Source organism: Pomacea canaliculata, linkage group LG12 (genome assembly GCF_003073045.1).
Source record: "Pomacea canaliculata isolate SZHN2017 linkage group LG12, ASM307304v1, whole genome shotgun sequence".
In the NCBI taxonomy this organism is placed as follows: domain Eukaryota; kingdom Metazoa; phylum Mollusca; class Gastropoda; order Architaenioglossa; family Ampullariidae; genus Pomacea; species Pomacea canaliculata.
Window position 1 is genome coordinate 8,024,620 of NC_037601.1, and position 17,907 is coordinate 8,042,526.

General features: G+C 37.4%; 1 protein-coding gene across 1 annotated transcript; it reads right to left on the minus strand.

Moving 5' to 3' along the window:
* Positions 1 to 1,453: 1,453 nt before the first annotated feature.
* LOC112576938 (ran-binding protein 9-like) lies at positions 1,454 to 17,260 on the minus strand. Its single transcript, XM_025259819.1, has 11 exons — positions 17,049 to 17,260; positions 14,889 to 15,000; positions 12,356 to 12,408; positions 10,394 to 10,561; positions 9,621 to 9,643; positions 9,178 to 9,362; positions 8,925 to 9,037; positions 8,025 to 8,708; positions 5,334 to 5,479; positions 4,948 to 5,059; positions 1,454 to 3,988 (listed from the first exon to the last, which is right to left on the minus strand). The coding sequence occupies exons 1-11, from the start codon at positions 17,236 to 17,238 to the stop codon at positions 3,858 to 3,860; spliced, it is 1,917 nt and encodes a 638-aa protein (XP_025115604.1). The 5' UTR covers positions 17,239 to 17,260; the 3' UTR covers positions 1,454 to 3,857.
* Between the last annotated feature and the right edge of the window lie 647 nt (positions 17,261 to 17,907).

Sequence of the window (17,907 nt, forward strand, 5' to 3'; positions counted from 1 at the left end):
TACTAATTACAATCCTCAGTCGAACAACGCGTGAAAATATAAATGTACACGTAATATTGGAAATCCAAATTCTGGAATGAAAAATGGTCTTTCAATATTACTAAGAAAAACAAAACATTTATTTTTACTCTATCTGCGCATAATTCTTGCTTTGTAATGAGTCACTGTTGAGTGGTACGAGAGATGTAGACACCCAACTTGTGCACATCTCTCCCGCTCTTCCAGTGACTAATAAAAACTATTTACATTACACCAGGCATAAAAAATATAAAGTTTGTACACTTTCTATTAGCCTAATCTCCTTTACTATCTATTTGTCAAATACAGATACAGCCAAAATAGTCGATTCTCGCAGAACCAAACCTATTTTCAAGATATTTTGGAACAAACATAGAATAAGTCCAGGGGGAAGAATCGCAACACAAAAGACGTTTCTCTCATCAGCGTTTATTTCCCTTTACATTGAGCTTAACGGTGATCTCATTCAAGCAACGTTTCAATTTGAGGTCTATTAATAGTATACAGAGGTATCTTACTTTGATGCACGTGAGGCAAAATTGCTTTTGCCCATGGGCACACCAGAAATGCTAATGTGACCTATTGGAGATTTTATTCTTAACATTGATTAATTGATTGATTGGCTTGGCAGGATGGTGTCTACAATTGTCTTGGGCTGTGGATGTTCGAAATGGCATGCGGCCAGGGTGCTGTACTTGAAAGCAAGCCTTTTGGCGTCTAGCATGTACGCTAATATCGTGCTACGCTAACTGCACATAAAAGCAATCACTGATTTTTTCGTTTCTTTCAGTGAGTGCTCCTCCACAGAATTAGTAAATTTGGTATAAGTAAAGGCGTGTAGTGGCCATGGTAAAGCTTGAGCATCTGCATGGTGGTGCTGAGAGCTTTACAAGCAGCTGCAATCACCACAGAGATGCAACTTCCCATGGAAGGCCTTTGCCCAGGTCTGCTCTAGAAGAAGCAACATGAGATCCGTCACAGTTTGCACATTTGGCGTTTGAAAAACAATCAGCCGCAGCATGGCCTGTACCGCCGCAGCGGGCTTGGGACTTGCTGAGGCTAGCCCCATGATCATAACGCTGACAGTTGAAGCAGTTTATGTTTGTAGGTATGATGGGCCAAAACCCATCATGGACCTCAACCTCCAGGATCCCATCCTACTGACAGGGTCACCCTGCACGGCAAACGCAGGGGGCCTAAAGAAGGCCACAGAGAGAAAAATGACATCGAAAGAAAGCATGATGAGAAACAAGAAGGCAGAAGAAAGACCAGACAGAAGACAGGAATGATAAAAACTGTAGTATGACAGGGAGATATTTGATTAGAATATAGATGAAAGGGCCAGGTAAGGTATGAAGAAAAGAAAAGAATAAGGAGTGGGCCAGCTTGGTCACCCAGCCAGACACTTCAACCACAAAGATTATGCTGCTTAAACAAAAACTGTCAACACACACTTTAATTAGGAAAGACATCTCATGATCAAAAGACGTGCTTACAAACTTTTGGGTCTTTTATTCACTTAAGAAAAGTAGTTTGCTTTTCATATTACACAGGTAATAGACTCTACAGGTAATTAAAAACCAAGCAAACTAGCACCCACCACACGTGACTGAAGCTCACCACAGCAGTCAACATAAAAATGGCTAAATGTTTTATTTATTTGAATGTTTCATTTTAAAAAGCAACTTCCAAGCCACTCTGACATGTGGAGATAGTACTGAACAATGAAGATGATTGGAAATTCGCATAATATACATCAATGATGTTCTAAGCTTTCGAATGAATACGTCACATGGTTCACCTGAAGTCTAACACAGTGGTAAAGTACTTTGTGTAAATAATTCATCATAATATTTTCTTAGTGTGTATGCACTCTCTTCTGACCAAACAAAAATGTCTTGCTGATAAAACCATCTTGCAGAATGAGCACAGAACAATATCCTCACCTGACATTGTATAGAATCCAATGTACATTTCCACAAGTATGCAAGAAGGCCAATATGGCAAATGCACCCACAAGCATATGAACAAATAATCTCTCTTTCTCACTCTTTCCACCGTAAGTTTACAAAATGTACATGCTTTGTTTTAAATTACTTTTACTAAGTCAACAATCCTTTCTGAATAAGAGATTTCTTACACAATCAAGACACCACATGGCATCTTGGTGGTATTTACTGAATTTATATATATATCTGAAATAATTTGCATTGTCTGCAGCTAGATGGCTTCTTGCAACTTCCCAAAATTGAAGAATTATTGCAAATTTCCCTTAATAGCTGATTACAGGGTCTAGCCTAAAGGAGCTGGATTGCAGTTAAGAATTATTAAGACTACACACATTGCAGTACTCAGAAATGGAAATAAACCAGAGCTCAATAATGAAACTCACAGTAAAAAGCTTCTCTGGGCTAAATTTTTCTGTTTGTCAAGTCTGTGTATCCTACTTTTTTGTAGTTAAGAATTCAATCTACCACTACTCCAATCCCTCCTTTTTATCATTTTTGAAAAAAAAGGCAAGGGCAGGTTAATAGAGTTTGATACAACAAAGGTTATGTCGAGCTGAATAAAGGTAGGGGAAGGGCAGGTTATTGGCGTTTGATGCAGCAAAGGTTACGTCAAGCTGAATGAAGATGGAGGAGGAATGAAGGCGATCAATCATATGTAACAGCAGACTTCAGGCTCAGCAACTTTTATGCATCATTTTAATACCTTGTTTTCTGGGGATGCTCATGGACTATCTGATAAAACAGTCCATTAAGTGGCAATCTTGAAAATGCTTTCAATTCTGTGTGAAACAAGCCCCATAGCAAGACACATTTTTTCCAGCCAAATAGGATAAGTCCCCATACTTATATACTAACACAAATTATTCTTCTTATTTTTCCTAATCCTACCTTCAAAAATAAGATTGATCGCCATCGTAAAGGTGGTGTGATGTGAAAGTAAGGATCATTGTAGAGACTGCCTTAATTTGTAAGTGAAACTGTGCACTTGCTGTCCAGTTCACAAGAATACAGAAATCAATGGGAAGAAAAGTTATACAATGCCAAGTCTAGTGTGATTTCCTAAATGGAGACACGAAACTGCAGGCAAACATATCCAATACCACAGCATGTTGTACTTGGTCATGTTATGATAAAAGTGATTACTGATATTTACTGATATATTAAACATCTTCCCAGTCCTGATGGCACATGTCTGGAAGCAGGTGAACAAATGGCCACCACAGTGCTGGAGATTGTTGTTTCAAACACAGAAGCACGTGTGTTGCCTGGCTTCTATTTTAAGCAATAGTTCTAGTAATTTCTTCAAGTTTAGTTTACTTGATCAATAAAACTCTACATTTTCCCCATATCTTTTCCTAACGTGTAACGTTGTCAATATATTCAATAGCTAGTTACTGCATTTTACAGCAGCTGATGATTAAAAAAAAAAAAAAAAGTTGCATTCATAACAATTCTCAACTACTTTGAGCATCTGCTTGTTATCTTGGACATGAAATAAATAATATTAAGGTCTAACTAAAGGTTAATATGAACAAGAATAGAGAGGAACAAAGCAAACAATCCTCTCCATTTTCCTTTTTGTCCCAGAGTGCATCAGAACAGTATTTAATTAAGTGTGTCCCAGAGTTCCTGGCTCTTTAGCACACTAATAGTCAACCATCTTACAAAGCTGGGAAAACCTTGTGACTGACTCCTTGTGTGGCTGCATTTAGTTCACGCCAGAAAAAAATAGTATCAACAAAAGGCAGCAAAATGCTACCAAAAACAGAGTCTGCATCCCAAACAAATACAAGAGCCCTATAGGGAAGTGCATAGGGCCCTGGCCTGGCGTCAATGAAGGTAGTCCATGACACTGGCAAATGCACAAGATCCAATCCCAGCTTTTGCCATGAGCTTCATGCACTGTGTGGCCTGCGCAATCGCCAGCTCCAGCGGTGGTTGCTTAGGCAGACCCTGTGACTCTGCAGACACAGTACAGGTAAGTGTGATTTGTTGTCTAGACCTTCCTCAGTGTAACAAAAAGGATTATGCAACTCTGACATAAGTCTTCGTGCAGAATAGGTTCTATTGTACAGTGACATGGACAAGTATGGCAATGCTCAAAAAAGGAAAACTAACTTATCAATAATTCTCACGTGCAGCATTTTTAAACAAAGAAAAATTCATGGGCAGATTTTATGCATCCCTTATCCTTTAAATAGCTACTTCTTCTTGCAAAGGCTCTCATGCAACAGAAAAGGTCAGCCCTTTTACTTTTATCCTGATCACTAACTCACTCTAAGGAATATCTATTATTTTTTAAAACTAGAAAAGCATACACCTAAAATCCAAATAATCACTATGCTTGAAATGTCTGCAATGTTGATTGCCTGTGGCATATAAACTGCACTTTGCTAAGATCCATATGCATGTTTTTTTCTTATAGAAAAAAGCTAAATTGTGTGTATGCTATCCTGTTGCAATCTTATTTAGCGGAGAGAGAAACTATTTGAAAACTTAAACTATTTGACCAAAAATTTTAACAAGACTAGACTTCTGAAATCAGTGAACATGACAAGCACTTTCCAGTCTACCAAACTGGATACTACCCCCCCCCCACCAAACCCTCCTGACTTGTATTTTTTAACAGTCATTTATAATATGTGTATATTTGCATATAAAAATGCTATCTCATTCTGTTACCAGCACTATAGGGGCCTGTATAAGGGATGTCAAAGACTGGATGGTAACAAACTTAAACTCAATGATGATAAAGTGGGAGCCCTCAAAAAGAAGAAATCAACCTTCACTCTTTTGTCTACCAAATCACCTCAAGCTGGGCTTAAAATAGCCATTTTCCATACACAGTAATATATTTATACTATGTGGTGCCTCCTGAAGGGCAGTAAATCTATCACATAATAAAATTATTGTCTCTTACCAAGAATAGCACTATTAAGAGCAGCACACACAGGTTCTCTCTGGACTGGATGAAGCTGGTGACCAACAGGACTGTTCCATGGGTCTGGATATGCTAGAAGACTGAAAGCTTCCTAAGAAGGAAGGAGACATCCCTGATTATTATATGCATTTATATATTTACATGTGTATTTACAAAGATATTTATGCAGCCAGAAGACTTTCTCATTACAATTAAATTTCAGAAAGATGAAACTTCAATAAAGCTACTATCCCTTCTAATAACTTGCATACAGAGCGTTATCATTTTATAAAGCACAACAGTCACTAGGTCAGCATTCAGACATCCAAAAGACAAAAGCATTGAGGTGGCTGCGGGAGGGAGATGGATAAAAAACAAAATCTGACCCGTAAAGCCTGCTTGTTTGCTTCACTGTGTCCGAATTCTTGTTTCAGGTGCTGACTCATGGCCTGCAGTTCTCGACCAAACTGAAGTATCTTTTCTATCGTTGACCTGCTGGTTGGACACGGATGTCTACTTGATCCATCCACCTCTAAAAAGGCACAAAAGAAAGAGGGAAAGTCAGCTTGACTCATACAACTGGGTATTTCAATTTTTTACAAATAGGGTGAAGTTAATGCTAAGTTTTTAAAAATGTCATGGAATAGATATCAAAAGTCACTTTAGTTGGGGATGCTATACTATATGTGCAAATACAGAAAAAGAGACACTGTAAACACGTGACAGGAAATTAGCCACAATTCCTATAATACTAAGGATTTTTGCAAGAGTTACAGTAAACCCTTAAGAATAAACAGGTCTAGATACACCCTTCAACTAAAAGCTGACAGGTGTCCCCTTGTCAGAGGTTACCACATTTTCGAAGCCTGGATGAGTACACACAAATGAAAGGAGCGGGAGTTGGGGGAAGATTGAGAAAAACAACCTTCAGGACAACAAACCCAAAATAGAAAAAAATATATGCTGCTTATAAGAAATAAGAATTGGGAAAGAGAGAGATAAAACAACCTGCAAGACAATAAACCCAAAATGCAAACTAAGCATACATGCTGCTTATTAGAAACATTAATAGCAAAATTGCATTATATTGATGATGCATCTGCATGATGCTTAACGGAATTAAGCAAAGTGTTTGGTTCAAGAAAATGGATTTTTTTAATTGGGGGATTGGGTGTTTAAAAAAAAAATCTGTTTTCCTTTTTTGCAATGTTGGAACAAGTCTTTGACAGCTGGAAAAAAAATTATGAACTAGCATCCCACACGGCAGAAAAAGTGCATCACCTTCAGCCAGCAGTGCAATTAAAAATAGTACTTTAATATACTTACCATTTCTGTAAATAACATTATCACGGAAAACCGTATTTTCTATTCAAATAAAAATACAATTGTTCAAAATACCCCATATAAAAAAGTTCTATTTATAATCTACAAAATAATTCCATTGAGCTTACATCCATGCATATATACATATTCACCACTAACCCCTGCCATTTTCGTAAATGAATGTGATTAATTTGTGAACACCATCCCAATCTTTCTGTCAGCCCATTTAGTTGAGTCAGCACTGCTGCTGTTATCTATGGTACCGTGGAAAGTGTCTTTGGCTTTAAGCCTTCAACTAAGACACCTGACCTAGTATTTGACGCTGTTGACTTCTCTAAATTTTCATCCTTTACTATGTCTATGCAAATGTTAGTGTTGCTGGCCATCAATTTAATGTTTCCAACACTGACTTTCATGGCATAATAGCTCTCCCCCCCTCCCCCCAAGGTCAAGGAAAGTTCTCACTTCTTGCCTGCTAACTCATCAACGCCATTAGCAAACTGCTACTTTGAATAGTAATGCAGGGACAAAAGATGACAATCTTTGCCAAGTTAACTACACAAAAAAATTATCTTAAAAGAAGATTTTGCTTATATAGTAGGCAAGTTTACTTTGCTTATATTTATAAAAGTTTCTGCTATTTATCAATCACCTTAAATATGGTGCATCAGCAGACTTTACTGATTGAAGTCACTTCACATATCATAAAAGCACACCCAAGACAGATCACTTTGCAGGATAATTTGATGAAATATATTCAATAAATTTATATTCCATGTCTATATAGCTTGAGATACTGAACAAAAAAGTGTCTTATACAACTACATGTGGAGAAAACAGAGAGACCATAAGATGCTGAGTATGGTAGTTTATAGGCCTGGTTCTAGATTTCTTGTAGATTATCTTGTGTTATTTTATAGATACTGGAATTTTGGCAAGATTTGTATTAACTATATCCCCTTTAAAAAAAAGAAGCAAAAATGCTTTGAAGCAAATTCAGGTAGAAAAATTTGAATTCAACTAAAATTTACACATACATATATAGAGAGGGGAAAAACCCAACAACCATAGTTGTGCCTTAAACAGTTATTTCTTTAAATAATTTTTTTGAAGAAGAAAATTCATGTATCTAGAAAGAAAGGCCTGTGCCGTAGAAGCAAGACAGTGAGTTAAATGAAAATACAACTAAGTACGATGATGCACAAATAGATAATGAAATGGCTCTGGCATATCTAATTTGTCTGCCTTGACAAATATACAACTGCCTGTATAGCTGCCACTGTGATAATCAGACTTTCTAGTTACCAATGAAAATAAATGGACATATTTACCAGCAACCCTATTTGCCATATCTTTCTATAAATCTTTCAGGTGTACTAGTACCTTTTAAACAGCACATCCAAACTGACCGAGTAAAAATAATGCTCAAGACACATGCATCGTGTTAAGTTTAAAACCACAACAAGTTAAAATCTTAACTCCTCTGTTACTCAGAACACCATCACCACCATTTTGAGTCACAACAGCAACTAATCCGCAAGAAATAAAAATGTGAATATCAATTGTTAATTTCTTTTTTTATGGGTTGGTAAAAATGAATGCTACAATCCTATATGCAGACCTAAGATGTACCAAAGACATAAAACCACTTTACAGAGGGGTTGTATTTTACTTGCATCCTCATTCACACGTCCAGATACAGCGGGACACCCAGGTAAGCAAGCACATGCCTTCAAACCCTTATGATCACCTACCCATTTCTTCCATTTCATTGTCCTCAGGATGAGAGGGATGAGAATTGCCATTCATGCAGATGGCTGCTGATGCAGCGTTGCTGCAAGAACCATTGGAAATCAGACCATCCTCCACACCTCCATCACAGAGTTCCATGTCATCACCTTCAATGTACAGAGAACTAGAGCCATTGACAAAGCGCTCAGACACTGCTGGGGGCAAGGAGTTTGCAACATTCTTGATCTCTTCACTAGAAAAGTGTACATTGTCCATCTGGCTTCCTGACTGCTGCTGAAAGTGTGTGGAAGTGGCAGGAGAGGAGGTGCACGGGCCATGAGACTTCTTGCCCAGGCGACTGGGACTGTTGCTGTCAGACCCTCCACTCCCTATCCGACTCTGCTGTTGCTGCATGAAGTGATGGTGAAGCAGGTGTGACGTGCCAGAAGCATTGCTACTGATGTTGTGGGCTGGAGACATGTTGGGGGAGGAGCGGTTGCTCCCACTGCCACTACTGTGGTGTGAACGAGGGGATTTGGATGCCGAGCCTCGAACCTCACTGTCTGTGCCGTTGACCATTTCCACAAACTGACGGCACTTCAGCATGAACAGCAGATTGGGATTGCGCTCAAGAAGACCTGGGTAGAGCTGTTGCGTTGTTTCAATAGCTTCACCCATTCTCCCGGCCAGCACTAGCTTCTGTATACCTGAAAATTATATCCTCTTGTTCACAAATAAGAATTAGGAAATGAGACAAGGATGTTGTAGAAGAGAGGGATGTTTGTTAATTGCAGCATCACTAGATTTTTTTTAACAAAAGCAAAAGGACCACAAGAAAAATGTTCTCATCTAAAGAATACAAACTGATTATATAGAAATAACTCCCCATCCCTATACCTTTGCTAACGTCAAGAAATACTTACGCTGCCTGTTTTTGATTGAACTAATATCTTCTGTGATTTGCTGAGTAGTTGCTCTGGCAAAAGCTTCGGCAGTGGAGCAGTAGCCATGGTGAACCAGGTATGTGGAGACAATCCTGTAGACATAAGCTTTTAATAGTTATAAGATCTTGCTTAATGCACTTTTATGAGAAACAATGTACACATAAATGCACATGACATCAGATAGCTTGTAATGAAACCTTTTTACACTAGGATGTATTGCAGTCACACAAACCTTTGCAAGGCTGTCTGCCACTCCCCACGACGATCAGCAACAGGGAAACGCTCGATGGTCATCTTGGTTTTCATGTGCCATTCCTTCATGTAATCTTCTATATCGAAAACAAAAGGTGTCTGCCCAAAATTTGCCTCCACAACTTCTCCAGGAGTTTGAAGACCTACTGTTGGATATAAGTTGGCCTGCAAAAAATAATTTTGAACTATGTACCATTTCAGCATAAACTGAAAACTTGCTACCAGAATAAAGGAAAAAACATTTAGTTATTTTTATGCAAATTTAATATCTGCAACAGGTTTGAATTATGCTTTATCAGAAACACAGGCATGTATATAAGCTGGAATACCAGTAAATGCTAACAAGACAGACATTCTTAGTGTTTTTATTGATAATTTTCTGTTAGCTTTCTTCATAATATGTAAACAGTATGGTTTTCTTACCGGAAGATCTGTAAAGGCAATGCCTAAAAGAAAACAGGGAAAGTGAATAGGTTATACAGCTTATTTATTTTAGCACAATAAAATTAAGCAGTTGAAAAATCTTTTAAAGAATCTGAACAAGACATACAATTTTTTTCTGAAAAATAACTTCAGGTACAAGAGATGTGCTTACAAAAGGTTGAGATAAAAGCACAATATCTTTGACTACTTGTAAGAAAAAAATTTAAGCAGCGTGGTATAAACTTTACAGCAAAGAGATCTAACACTAACATCAGGTAAGACGCACAGCTATATTTTTTTTGGCAAAAGACCAGAGGCAGAGAGTAAGATTTTTTTTAAAACCATGCAGATGAAAGTGTCCGTGCAAGTATGAGCTATCTAACAGTCTATGCAGGAGAATACAGAGAAAGAAAGCGAGCTTCATTATCTTATGCACATATAACCAGGCTCTCCTTAGGATAATTGTTGAAATTTTGTGCAGAAGAACCATCATCCATGTCAGCAGAATAATTACAACAGGCATCAAGCAGCATACCTTCCAAAATTTAAGTTTCTAAAGATGTAAAATTGAAAAAAAGAGAAAAGTGAAAACGTGCCTGAAAGTAGACCTCATTTAGGTTAACACTTTCGTGCTTCCAGTGGTTTTAAAAAAAAAAAAAAAAAGAAAGAAAGAAAACTCGAGAATGTGTAGATTCCAAATCAGTTTTGAAAAATTGTTTCACTAGCACAATGCAGTGCGAAAAAACCCATTGAGTAATGTTATATATGCTTACCTAAATTAACACCATTCTTAGTGTAAAAACATGTGTTGTCAATAAGGTTGACACAGCAACCTACAACATCTCCAGTAGTGAATGTAGGACCATATGGCACACCAGTTCCAGATGAACAAAATGAGTTCCCATCATCTCCATGATAACCATAGGAATTTTTGTCCCAACCTAAAAACAAAAAATAATTTTGAATATCTCTTTGTATCTGTGAATAATAGTTTTACATTTCTTCTCTCTCTCTCACACACAAACTTACAAACAGCAATCATATAACAAAAATTACAACTTTTTAGGACAGCACTGAACTAAAAGTCTCACTACCCTAATTTTGTTATGCATGTTTTTTTTCTTCCCTTCAGAATGTCTTTAATGAACTTGGTGCTTGTCATTAAGTCCTAGGTCCAAAAGAGCATCAGATGAAGTCACTAAAGAAATGTTGCTCTTTCAACCCAATTCTGACCCACCTTCGTGATTACTTCGACTGGATTATTCGTGGTAGCAACTCTGCTTCTAAAGAAATCCAGTCTTGACTCTAATGACCTCTTAAACTACTGTTTCTCATCTCCATTTTCTGTCTAAAGTAGCTCCTGTATCAGCCATGATCTGTTTTAACCATTTCACTCAATCGGGGGCACTGCCTCAGTTCCTTCTTGTTACTTTTGCTCTCTGCTGCTGTTTTAAACTGGTTACAGATCAACCAGAATGACTGCACCCAGGTACAGGATGTTTCAAGGCTCTGTGCTACGGTCTCTTGTGCTCACAGTATCTGTCCAACCACTGGGTCCTCCCATCTGCCATTTGCAGCATTACATATATGATCAGGTGTATGAAAGCACGCAGACATGTGAAACAAATTAGTGTGTATGTAAAAAGTTGAAGGCAGCTTATAATAATAGTAAATTGGTAAACCTCAAGATACAGCAGGAACATCCCTTTCCTTCCCCACTCCATCACATTATTCATCTGCCAAATGTCCAAGAAATTTTGCTAATTAGTTACTACAGCTATTGTAAAATGTTTGGGAAATGTTCACATATTCAACCTGCAATCTTTTTCAAATATGACTGCCGGTTCCATCTGTAAATTCTTGAACAAAAGAATCTGGCTTGATACAATGCTAAATCTGAGATTTAAGTGTTGGCATCTTGATCTGTGAGCTGGCCAATGGACAAGCACATTTTATAGACAAGCTTATTACTCAGATGCTGCAAGATAAGATCAATGAAGCAAAACCTATGCTAGCGTACTCCACCACCGTGGGACAGTTCCTCATACTTCCTTGATTCCAGAACTGATAACTATATGCTGTTATCATTTATCATGTATGTGTGATATTGTTAGTATAAAGCACTTTGATTTCACCTTAATGGTGGAAAAAAGGTGCTACAGAAATCATCATCGTTATTATTATCCTACGGAGGATCTTCTAAATTAAGGTATTGGCCAAGATTCTTCCATTCCTTTTTCGAAGTTTTCATTGTAAAATGGCATATATTGCAGGTAAGTGGATTTCTAAACTGAGGTCTTTCATCAGGATCAACTATTCTTCTCTGCCCTTTTTATTTCAAATTTTGTCTATATTCCATGCATTCAAGTCTGGCCTCAAAAGCCACCTCTTTAAGAAACAGGTTTCATAATCAAGCAATCTCTTCCATTAATTCCTCAGTTTGTCATCTTCATCCACGAGCTTTATCACCATATGATAAATTTGCTACTGCATGTGTTTCTTTATTGTATGGTTGATTGCCGCTACATTTTTGGTCTTTTGTGCATGGTGCACCAAGCTCACCTCATGGGGAAATGTACTCTATAAATTTATTATTACTCTTTATAACATACAGGTTGGTGTCACTCCCAGGACAGAAGGTGAACTTTTAAAACAAAGGGAGTTTTGGGGGCAAGGGGTAAAACAAACGATTAGAAAGTGTTCTCTCTTAACATTACTTCAGCTGTGCTGGGTACCTGGAAGTCTATTCATGTTGACACCTTGTGCAGAAAGTCCAATACCCATGTACCTGGAAACAAGACTTTATTATAGGTCAGTGATTCAACAAGTCATTTAATCATCATTTATAGCAAGCTTCTAAATACTGATTCAAGTGTATATAAAAAGGTACATAAAAATCCTATTTTTCAGATGAAACAGCACACACAAATCTGGAGAAAAAAAAAACCCTAGGTAAGATATCAATATGTGTAATAACGTGACTCATTAACCTCTAAAGCATATTTGTCGCCTATTTGTGTTCATGCATAATAAAGTGATCTGTAACATAAAATGCTGATCAGAAACGTAATCAGTGAGGTATAGTTAAATATGGAAGGAATCTAGCAGTCTGAGATTCCTCTGCTTCCAACTGCTACATCACAAAGGCACTTCTACATGCATCTGCACAAGTCCAACATCCCATCCTTAAGGACTAGCAGGGCATTTAATTGGATCAAGCTCTTTGGCAAGATACTATTTTCCCAAATCTAGGCCAATATCCCCATCCTATCCTGGAGATAGATCACAACAAACATCACATGCACAGAAAAAAAAAATCAATAATATATCAGGATTGTGTATCCATTGGTTAACACTGTGAACAGGGAAATTGGTAATATATTAATAACACATGTTGATACCATGATTTTGACCTCTTTCTGTGTCTATAGGCTTCAAAACTGGCATAACTGAAGACCCCAATCTTTAAGCAAAATAATGCTGTAATAAAAATATAATTTTACTAGTTTTTTGTGTTACATATTTATGTCTTTTATGTGAGATGGAATAAAAGCCACAAGGAAGTTTCCATTATTAGCACTGTTTTGCAATCTGTTTTGAATCTCTCCACTGTAAACTTATCAGACCCTGGGGACAGCAGGTAGACAAGCTGTGATTTACAGACTCAGCAAACATGATTAAACTAAAGAGGGAACTTCCTGTACTGCCCAGTCATGCTCTGCAAACACTGTTAACTCTTTTTCTATTAGATGGTGAAGGGGTTTGTGTGTGAAAGTCAATCTCTCTGCCTGTAATTAAATTACTCATCAAAGATTGTATTTTTTAAACAAAGCAACTAAACAACCTTCATGGATGAAAATGTTAAGAATCCTTCTGTATTAAAGAAAGCTGTAATACAAGTAAAATTTTTTATTTAACATAAACACATCTTTCTAGATATAATGCAAGAAGATAACACCTGAAAAAAACTAAAAGACAAGTTTCTTGGGGCTTGAACTCACATATAGATGTCAAAAGGACATTTATAGCCACAAATAAAATGTAACGCAATTGCTCTTCAACAATCTTCTATTTATCTGCCTCACAGCATGAAATGTTAATGTAGCTGCACATAATCATACACACAGCAAGCTGACAGAACCCAATTAGAGTGGACAAAGGCATCAAGCAGGGGTGCATCCTGTCACCAATACTATTCTCACTGGCCACTGACTCATGCACCATGTCACTCGGGGAAGTCAACAGGGCCTACAGTGGACCATAACCACAGTCTTGGAGGATCTAGACTATTATCCCATAAGCACCAAGACTCCCAACAAAAGATCGAAAACTTAGTAAGAGTGCCAGCATGATAGGACTCAAGAGTCAACACTAAAAAAAAAAAAAAAAAAGGGGGGGGGGGGGAATGATGTTTTACGCGGTGTCAGCAACTGAGGCTATATTACGTCAAGCAGCCAGCCCTGTAAACAGATGCCACGTGCAGAGAAAGAACAGCGTGCCCGAGACGAGAAATGAACTCAGGGCAGCCAACCTTCACTGTATTGGTGACAGGCGCTAACCGTTGCGCCACCGGACCGCTCAACAACTAAAAAGAAACAAGTCCTAAGAAACAACATGGCAAATAATAACAAATAATAATAACTGTATCACTAAAATGCACTATTTATATATTTTGAATGGGATTTCTGCAAAAAGTTGTAATAAAACACAGTCAGAAGAATAATATAAATGCAGCATCTACAAAAGGCAGTCTCTTTCAAGAATTACTTATTTTACGTTATTCCAGAAGAAGTCTTAATAAATGGCAAATGGTCTGCCAGAAGCTGTCTGTTTTAAAAGCTACTTAATACTTTTGACATGTGACTCCTGCAAAAAAGTCGTAAATAGAGCACAGTCGTAGAGATGATTATACAACAAAATACATCTGAAAAAATTCATGTCTAAAATGGGCTTCACATTTAAAAAGTTGTTTAGTTGCTTGTTAGAAAATGTCGTCATTTATGACCAGTCTAATTATGGGCAAACGCTAGCAGAATGACTTTCACACCTTTATTATCTAGTAGAAGAGTCAATACTGTTTGCAGAGCAATATGGAGGGTCTTAATGAGGTTTTATGCTGCTTTGCATTTTTGTATTGTAGGTCTTAGAAAACAATGTTCCACTTATTTCAGCAAAATATTAATCACCATACTGGACAGAAGTAAACATTGGCAGAAGGTTGTGAGTGGGATATCTCTCTAATTATATGTATACAAAGAAAATACTCACCCATCCCTGCCTTTGCTGATAATTTTTACTTCAAAGTAATAGATGCCACAAGCAGCTGGTATGGGATGGGTGGCTCGCACACTAGCTGCATCTTTGTGAGTTTTACCCACACCTGCACAAAAGTAGCAATGAAATGCTAACAGCAGAACTAGAAAGAAATCCTGTAACTAGATGCAATTACCCTAAAAGCCCACACAATAAAAGTCTGAGCTATCAGGGATTTGGCAACACAAGATGTGCTATTTGATGCATATGATCAAGCCTAAACTACAAGGTTACTCCCTTCCAACTACAGCTATAAAACTATGCTCTTTTAGACAGCAGCTGGTGGAGTTCATATTGCTTTTATTACTGGAGGGGGTAGGTAAATTTAGACTTTCATTTCCATTTAGACTTTCTGTAACATAAAAACCAAGAAGAATAGCTTTATCAACCAGGCAATTACAGTGGTAACATTTCCTGGGTAACAAGAATGCAGCCTGATGTCAGAAAAACTTAACAATGAATACAGATAACAAAATCTGTTTACTGTTGACACAATAAACAAAGCCACAAGAGTTGCTAATGTGGAACTGATGAACTATGGTGGCAACAGGTCTTAGTAAGTGAATTGCATCTGTGGTAACAGAGAGGAAAAACATACCATACGATTCAAAATGCTGAGCATCTGAAAGGGATTTCTGAGAATCTAATACATAAAGAATCTAAATCCTTCTATTTATTTCCAGTAATCTGGGAACATATACAATGTTTCTATTTCTTATGAGATTGTGGAAGCAGGAAATGACAAAAACTGTAATAAGACTCTCATTAAAGAAATGACAGTGGAAAAAAGTGCACTTGTAATCAACTTAAAAAGTGCATTTGTAATCAACTTGTGCTGTAGAAGTGTTGACACCAATGACTTAATGTAGTTTCACTCTGTTTACAGATGTCAAACCTTCTATCTACACACCACTCTGTTACTGTTTATCACCAATAATGTTTCTTTTGACTTTTAAACAGATGCTATCCTCAATTTATTTTCTATAAAATATCAGAAATTGTTATTGCCAAAAAACAAAATACCAACTCAAAGTTTACTCTTAATTTATATCCAAAAGCATACTTTACTTTTTAAAAAGAATAACTGATGTGATAAGTTTTAGCTCAAGGACTATGAGACATACTCTTTTATCTAACACAGATTTTCATTAACATTCAGAAACCTATTAATCATTATCAGAATCATTATTTTAGATCTCTGGCAAACGTTCTCTTCTATCAATAAAAAGCAGTCACTCTCTCACGCATGTGCACATCATGCATGCATGTGCATATATGGCAATAGGGATTTCCGAATATCAGTATTAAAGATAGATGATCCTTAACAACTGAACATAAACATGCCATGCATCAACTGAACGAAAATATTTAACGCTTTTAGATTTTTGCCTTTTACTTTAACTTTTTACTCAGTATGACTCAGCAAATCATGATGCTGTGAGTAATCCCAAGTTAAATATTTACTCATAGTTTCCATGAAGCATTTAAGAACTACGCTGGTCACAAATGATTATTTTTCTAATTTTAGTTACAACAATATAAATTAGTATTACGGCATCAGCAATTAGTTGTTTTCAACTCTTAAGCTTGCTTATAAATATACAAAAGGTAGCGAGGAGAGGGGAATTGGACACAAACATTCATGCTTACGATCGTTTCAGTGATATTGCGGATTACTTTTACGTGCTTTCCTTCGTATGACAGCAGTGTCTGAATAAGCGAACGATACATCGTCTGCTCCCTTCCACTGACTAAATTATATTCAGAATAATTTACATGCATAACCAGCTGACAAACAACACGAAGCGAGTCCTGCGTGCAAGACTTGCATCAGTTGTGCTACACTGCGTTCGTGCCAATAGGTCACTGTACAGCTGAGCTAGGTAATTGGTTAGGAGGGAGAGGGGAAAAAAAATCGCCGTTAAACAGGTGTCAATAAGAAGAGAAGTGAAAGATCTATCAAATTAATTATTCTAGTATGAAAAAAACTATAGAAAACATAACTCACATAGCAATTTTAATCAGGCATTACTTGGACTGGCACCGAGTTTGACTGACATGCGCATAATCGTTGATTCATTGTTTTGCTAGTTGCAACATCAAAAATCTACGTACCTTTGTAGTGAACGCGCAAATTGCTCTGAGATAGTCCAATGTAATTAAATTTATCCTTCGGGCTCCAAGAGCGAGGAAGTGGATTATCATCTTCATTTACAGCTGGATATAAACGTTTTAAAGGATCTGCTGGATCTGTTGTAGCAGAATTTTTACTTTCTGTCGGAGACGTACTGGTGCCCGTCGCCATTTTTTTCGTCTGTGCTCTCCGATGAAACAAAACCCGGATGTGACGATAGCTGCAGATGAAGCTATTTTGAGCTCAGCTGTATTTGATTGGACAATGCAATTCTACTAGCTAATCAAAACGTCCAACGCAAAAGGCCATGGAGGCAAACATTCACTACTTATCATACAACACTCCGTATTGTGAAGTAAAGCATCACTCGAATTGTACTATAACTCGTTCTCCCTCCCACGCCCCAGAAAAAATGTTTCCTTTTTCGAGACCATGTAATCTTAGATCCGTGGAGTAAACAACTTATGTAGCATATTGCGTTAACGTAAATTATCTGCCCGTCTCTAAGCTATTAAGCACGCTCAAAACTGTAAATACAGCCACGTACGCCGGGCCCGCTGTACGTGTTAACTGACCACGTGCACGTATGCTGATCGAAGTACATGAGGGAAATGGGCAAAGAGCTAGTATACGTTGTGGTTGGAGGGAGATGGAAAGGTTGAATTCTGATCGAGTATCAAGGTTATATCTCCATGGGTTTTCAGAGCCTATATAGATGTAGCCAGCTGCAAGTTATATATATATATAGTCTCGATCGATCGTCGTTTTCAGCGTTTTTGTTTGTTTGGTGGCCTTAAATTTACGCAGATAAAATTATAAGAATTTTGACATCAGCATGCA

Bases quoted from the DNA above. Each gene is read 5' to 3' on its own strand.
- LOC112576938 (XM_025259819.1), bottom strand. From the start codon at position 17,238: ATGGCGACGGGCACCAGTACGTCTCCGACAGAAAGTAAAAATTCTGCT. The intron at 12,409-14,888 runs GTGAGTATTTTC...TCTTGTTTCCAG, and splicing joins ATCAGCAAAGGCAGGGATGG to GTACATGGGTATTGGACTTT. The intron at 9,644-10,393 runs GTAAGCATATAT...GTTTTCTTTTAG, and splicing joins TAAGAATGGTGTTAATTTAG to GCATTGCCTTTACAGATCTT.